Source organism: Solanum tuberosum, unplaced genomic scaffold (genome assembly GCF_000226075.1).
Source record: "Solanum tuberosum cultivar DM 1-3 516 R44 unplaced genomic scaffold, SolTub_3.0 scf00172, whole genome shotgun sequence".
Taxonomy (NCBI): domain Eukaryota; kingdom Viridiplantae; phylum Streptophyta; class Magnoliopsida; order Solanales; family Solanaceae; genus Solanum; species Solanum tuberosum.
Genome location: NW_006239095.1, coordinates 249,112 through 255,314, shown reverse-complemented (window position 1 = coordinate 255,314; position 6,203 = coordinate 249,112). Strand labels below are relative to the sequence as shown.

The following is a 6,203-nucleotide window of genomic DNA, read 5'->3' as shown; positions in this document are numbered from 1 at the left end:
TGAAGTGTGTGACCATCTCATCTAAAAGCTTAAGCTATTAGAGAGAACACCATTTTATTAGTTAACGATATTCTCAACAACACATACCTTTAGCTTGTAGATCGTACTTGTATCCTTATCATCCTCTTGTGATCCTTGTAATGACATAATTGCTTCCATAATCTTAAAGTGACATTATGTCAACAACAGAAAAATAGAAAACGAATAAACAATAAGCTCTAAGTTGAGTGAGATGTATAGAATCCATTTGGTATAACTGGTGGAAGACCTGTTTCGGAAGTACCGAACTGCCAGGTTCGTGCACTGACATGATCATCTCTACATCTTTACTTGGAAAATTTGCTTCTACCAGGGAAGCTTTCCAAAGTGGTTTATTAGATTCGTAGTTGTTCCCATAGAACTCCTGTTGAAGTAATGTTAATATTAATATATATATAAAAACCAGGCTTAAATACAACATACTCTTAATAAAAGTTGAAGCAGAATTACTAGGTAATACCTTAAAATGCTTAGCCAAAAGTTCGAGTGCAGCTGACGCTGATAATTGGACCTTTCATGTCAAAAACAAAAATATATCAGGCAAGTAAAGACCTCAAGGACATTCAAGGGAGTAACAAACTTTGAATTTATAAAGGACGGCGGGATAATTATATTGGGAACTTGGAAATTATGGTTGTTTCCCTTAATGTATTCGTAATATTGTCTGTTCATTGTTCAAGAAAATGATCTGATTTCTCTTGCACTTAGTCTACAATACGTACCTTCTCAACAGTATGTGACGACAGTTGAAGCAATTTATTGTGTAATCCATGGATGTAAAGTGTCAAATATTCAGTCATGCCAACGTGAAGGAAAATATGAAGATAGTAAAGTTAGAGCAGGGATTATATCTAATAAAGTTAAAGTTAAGGCCATTGAGAAGGTTCAGTAAGAAAATTTTGCAACTGTAATTTGGGACAAATGATACTAGCATCCAAAGGAATTCATATCATCGTAGGACAAACAGACCTGCACTTGTACACTGTCATCATCCATAGCTTTAATTAATGCCGGCACTACTTGCTGATGATAGTGTTCTTGAAAATGGGGACACATGAAACTCAAAAACTCGCGAACTGCTTCCATGGAGGTGAATCTGACTCCAGGATGAGGATGTCCCATACAATCCAGAACCATTGTCACCACTAGATTCATATTCTTAATCATCACCTATTATAATGAAGAAGAGATGAGAGCAAGCAAAGTACTTAGTCTAGAGAATAACAGAAGAAAGTATAATCAAGGTGACCTTCTGCTATCCCAAGATCGTTAACTAATCAGTTTAAATGCAATTCTTAGTAGTGTATCAATAAATACACACCTCTGAGCAGCCTTCAACAATCTGAGCAAGTGCATAGAGTGCTGCGCATGGCTTCTGCCACGAGTCGTCAGCCAAGTGAGCACGGAGCTGCTCAAAGGCAACAGGACCAACAGTCTTACCACCCAGCGCATTGGACAACCGCCGTAAACACATCTTAAGAAAAACGAAATCATCATTTCTATCCCATATATCATAAGGATCAGGCAAGAGAGGGTCATAAACCTCATCCTCTAACAAATTCAATAAAATTGCAAAATATTTTTCAGTAAACAATGGATACTTCTTGATCATGCCAGGGGTCTTCTCCCTGGCCTCAACCAAAGTCATCACGAATTCAACCGCCAAATGTCTCGTTTTCTTTTCATAACTCTCACATTCAGCTATATCAAACATGGAGCCCACCACAACCACAAGCTGCATCCTGAAGAAGCTAGGCTCATTCTTGGCCAACTCGATCAAAATCTCGAACTCAGACTGCGCTGATGCCTCACATTTTTTATCCAATGCCTCATTCAGCAAGTCCATCATCGCAGGCAACAGATCCTGAAACCTCTCCCTATCTTTTGAACTCCCCACCCGTTGAATGAAGTTACTCATCGCCGTCAGGGCAGTGATCTTCACGTCTAGATTAACCAGGGAATCATTCAACGTGTTTAGGAACATAGGGTGTAATATATCAATGTAATGGACTATTGCTTCAGCGTCAATATGTTGGATTAATTCAACAAACAAGTTTAAATTCTCTGTCAAATGGGAATTAGTACTGAAACACCTATACAAGTTGGCTAGCTTAAGAGCTAATGAGTTAGGATCCATATTGCTAGTTCCGATAACAGATGATCGCTAACGCTCTATTTTTCTTACCAGACTATTTTTTTATACGACTGGTATACCTCATTCTGCTTTCTATACTAATAATATCATGAGTGAAATCAATGACAAGAATAATGTTTAACTTTGTCTTATTTGACTTTTCTTTGCCAATTAACTGATGTTTGACAAAGTGGTGAAATTGGTAGCAGCAAATGAGGACTTTCTTCCGTAAATCATGAGATATTTCAATGATCTAATTAGAGAGAGAAACGGCTGCTATGGAGTTGTGTAAGAAAAAATGAACATATATATAGAAAAACCATCTTTCCTACCATACGAAAAGGTAAATTTCGTAGACACTTCTCCAAGATCAATATTATATACTCCGTTGATTAAGGTAAGGTCAACTCTCCTTTCTATTTCCAAAATTCTGAAGTTGGCGAAAAGCAGGGCTGTGAACTAATTTTCTATATAGGCAGTTGGTATTTAGTAGTAATGAAAAGGTAATGTGGGATGTCAATGATCTAATATGATACCGAGTCGTGACCTTAGAGCTATTTCTGACTAACTTGTTAAATGCAATAATGTATATATTTATTTTAATTTGATGAGGTTTAATCATGTAATTAGTCGTATCTCACTAATATTACCTTATAAACGATATTTGTTGTGTATTTTCTTGTCAAACTAGATGTGTTTTGCACATGTATTCCATGTTAAACTGTTTAGATGTCATATGAACATGTGAAGAAAACAACAAAATTTTATTTTTTAGAACTATTTTTGTATATTAATTTTTATTTTATAAGTTATAGCATAATAGCTGACGTTCTTGTTGTTGGTTCTCATATTTGACTTCTCGATTGATTGTGTACATAAATCAAAGATAGTTATCTGACTGTCCATAGTTAACTGAGAAAAGTTTCCTTTTTTTTACCGGTAAAACTAAAAATTAAAATTAAAGAATATATTCTATCTGTGAAATCATATATATAATCACATGTTTATCTTACACCCAACAAAGATATAGTTCATATACTTGTAAACGATTTTCAATTTATTCAACTAAGCATAATTCATCCAAGGAAAAATAACACCGTGTTATCACATATATAGGGGTTGTATAATAATATAAAAAATTATTGGTCAACAGTTAATATAAGGAAAGATGAAAGATAGAAATAATTAATGTAATAACTATGAGAATTCACAATACTATAACTAAAGAATGTAAAAGAGTGTGAATAACGTTTGCAATAATTGGTAATAACGAAGAGAATTTATAATGTTATAACTAAAGAATTAATGTGCAATAGCTGAATTTCTAATAGATTATATACTTACATAAATAAATAGGATTTTAATTAATGTTACTATTTTTTTATAGTTATTAGATTTTAATTTAGTGTAGGGAAAAATGAAAATGTTTATTCCATATTACTGAATAAAAAATGTACTTTGTAAATGATAAATTTTAAATGATTCATATATGTTCACATATTTTCACATTTGTTGTGAGTTTTTTTTTTTAAAAAAAGAACTCGGAACATTTTAAAATAATATATATTGAAGTTAGAAGATTTTGTTAACTTGATAATACATTTGTGAGTCGTGACATATATAATACATTAATTTAAATACAAATATCTACCCAAATATATATATATATATATATTTAGAGAGAGAGAGAGAGATTTGCATTAATAAAAATATTTATAGCATAAAAATTAGCTATTAAATAAATAATAAGTATTAAACTAATACAAACTTACAACTAGCGTTATTACAAGTCATATGAACCTTTCTTCGTCTAAAATACTGAAAATATTAAGAAATAGTAAATAAGAAAAACAAAAAGACAATATTTATATAGTAATAACTATTTTGAAGCAAACTTCCTGACAATCAAAATCACATAAGTAGCATTGATATATGAAGTCATTATTTTGTCCTGAGCATCAAAAAAACAAATCGTGACAATTCGCTAGGAAATATTGAAGGTTGACCCTAGTATCAGTACAATTTCACTTGCTTGGATTAACAAAGGGTAACTAGTTTAGGCAAAAGTAAGTAGTAGACAATCAGAACTCTTTGGAACCAGTTCTTTTTCTGTTATTGTTTTTCCTGGTGACTTTTTTCCCCATTCCCCTAGTTGTGTAGAGTTAAGAGTATGCATTGTGACTTTCAGATATAACTTCACATTTTCCAGAAAACATTTAGTGCAACCAAACAGTTTTTGTTATTTGTGATCACACACATCTTTTTCTTAAATATTATCTGTTTGTTAGTTACAATCAAGCATAATGTTCTGATACAAGAGGAAGAGTGCAATCAACATATAAAGGAATTTTGTGTTAATTTCTTGTTTGTCCTAGAATGTGATTTGCTTTTAATCTCTTTGCTTGCAGAGCTGTCGACATATATCCACTCTGAGGAAATTCTGCTGGAAAACAAATGTCTGAAATAGAGAGGAGATTTCTTGGTACTTTTTTGTTTTGGGCAACTCAAAAAGGAAGGATTAAGGAGGGGAGATTGCGCGGACATGGAATGCAAGTCGGTGACACTGTCTCGGGACCAAGGGCAGACTTATCTTCTGCTGAAGTCAAAGAAGGTTATGAGTTTCTCCTTTCATTGGTTCCAGGGAGGTGGCCTTTACCAAATTTATGCAGCCCAGTGTTTCAGAAATTCATTGAGCACATCCTTCAGAATGTGAAGGATCTTCTCATCAACAAGAAAGATTTCGACAAGTTTGTACTTCTGAAGAAAGAGTTTCAAGTCCTTGAAGAAAGTCTAAAATATCTAAAAACCTTCCTCAATTTCATAAAAGATGCAAGCATGGAGCTAGAGAAATCCAACATTCTTTTTAATCATATAGAGGGCATCACAGTGAATGCTGCATACATATGTTACCTTTGTTATGTGGAAGAAATGGATGGAGATTCAGCATCTGTGTTGACACTACAAATCTCTCATGTTTTGAAAGATATCAAGCCCATTGATCCGGACGTTGCAGAAATCTATACTGGAGCTCTAAGAGGTTCAGTTAAATTGCAAATCCAATACAGCCGGGATGTGATAGAATTTGTTGAAGGTTTTGTTCATTTCATCTTCAAGGATTTGTTGGAGTTATCAGACGGTGAGGCATGTTCTTTGATGCTTCCTCTTAAAAAGGATCAAATCAAAAGCCTTGCCGAAGCATCAAAGCAATTGATAACTTTGCTCATTTCTCCACCTGAAGATTTATATGTTATCCAGGAAAAAATGAGTGACAAACTTACTTGCATTGAAGGTCTGATTGCTGAGGTAGTATCTGCTGCTTTCTCTTTCTCCGTTGACAAAGCAGCAGAAGTTAACTCGGTATTCAGTGACTTGTTAAAAAAGATTGAGCATGTCATGGAAGATCTAAAAGATGTGATTTTGAAAGATGTAGTGTCATCAAAATGTAATTTTCCTAGGACAAATGGATTGGGGTTCATCGATTCCCTCTTACGCTATCTAAAAGAGCTGCTGCAAGACGGAAAGTGTGATTCTGTTGTCAAGCATCATATTGAAGAAGCTCGGGAAGAGTTATATCTCTTAAGATACTTCTTGAAGGAAGTTGAGAAGAAAAAACATGAGTTTGAGGAGGTGAAGAAACATGATCTATGGACAGAAGTCATATCTCTAGCATACCAGGCAGAATGCATAATTGATTGCCTGGTTACCGGAGATTATCCTGTTTGGTATCTACATTTGTTATGTAAGATCACAACAGAAACTAAGGTTGTAAGGGATCATTTGAAAGAGTTCCATGCTACGATTACGCAAGAAGTTGAAGGCCCTATTGAAGAACAAACACCAAATCCTGTCAGACAAGTAGTTGAGACTACACAACTTGATGAGGTAATGGTGGGTTTTAAGGATGAGACTGACTTGCTAATCGAACAGCTCACTATAGGACCAAAGAACTTGGATGTTGTGTCTATCGTAGGGATGCCTGGTCTTGGAAAAACTACACTAGCAAAGAAAGTTTTTCATGATGAGAAAATGC

The 6,203-nt window shown here is 34.2% G+C and overlaps 2 protein-coding genes across 2 annotated transcripts in view; one reads left to right on the top strand and one right to left on the bottom strand.

Moving 5' to 3' along the window:
* Nucleotides 1-2,280, bottom strand: part of LOC102600508 (importin-5-like) — a 5,678-nt gene extending 3,398 nt beyond the window's left edge. Inside the window, exons 1-5 of the mRNA XM_015311636.1 lie at nucleotides 1,361-2,280; nucleotides 1,009-1,209; nucleotides 500-550; nucleotides 269-403; nucleotides 88-162 (exon numbers count right to left, since the gene is read on the bottom strand). Of these exons, the coding sequence (XP_015167122.1) occupies nucleotides 88-162; nucleotides 269-403; nucleotides 500-550; nucleotides 1,009-1,209; nucleotides 1,361-2,176 (1,278 nt within the window). The 5' untranslated portion in view covers nucleotides 2,177-2,280. The remainder of the gene's footprint in view (nucleotides 1-87; nucleotides 163-268; nucleotides 404-499; nucleotides 551-1,008; nucleotides 1,210-1,360) is intronic.
* A 2,347-nt stretch (nucleotides 2,281-4,627) lies between these two features.
* LOC107061799 (late blight resistance protein R1-A-like) overlaps nucleotides 4,628-6,203 on the top strand; it is a 5,732-nt gene continuing 4,156 nt past the window's right edge. Inside the window, exon 1 of the mRNA XM_015311635.1 lies at nucleotides 4,628-6,152. Within this exon, the coding sequence (XP_015167121.1) occupies nucleotides 4,628-6,152 (1,525 nt within the window). The remainder of the gene's footprint in view (nucleotides 6,153-6,203) is intronic.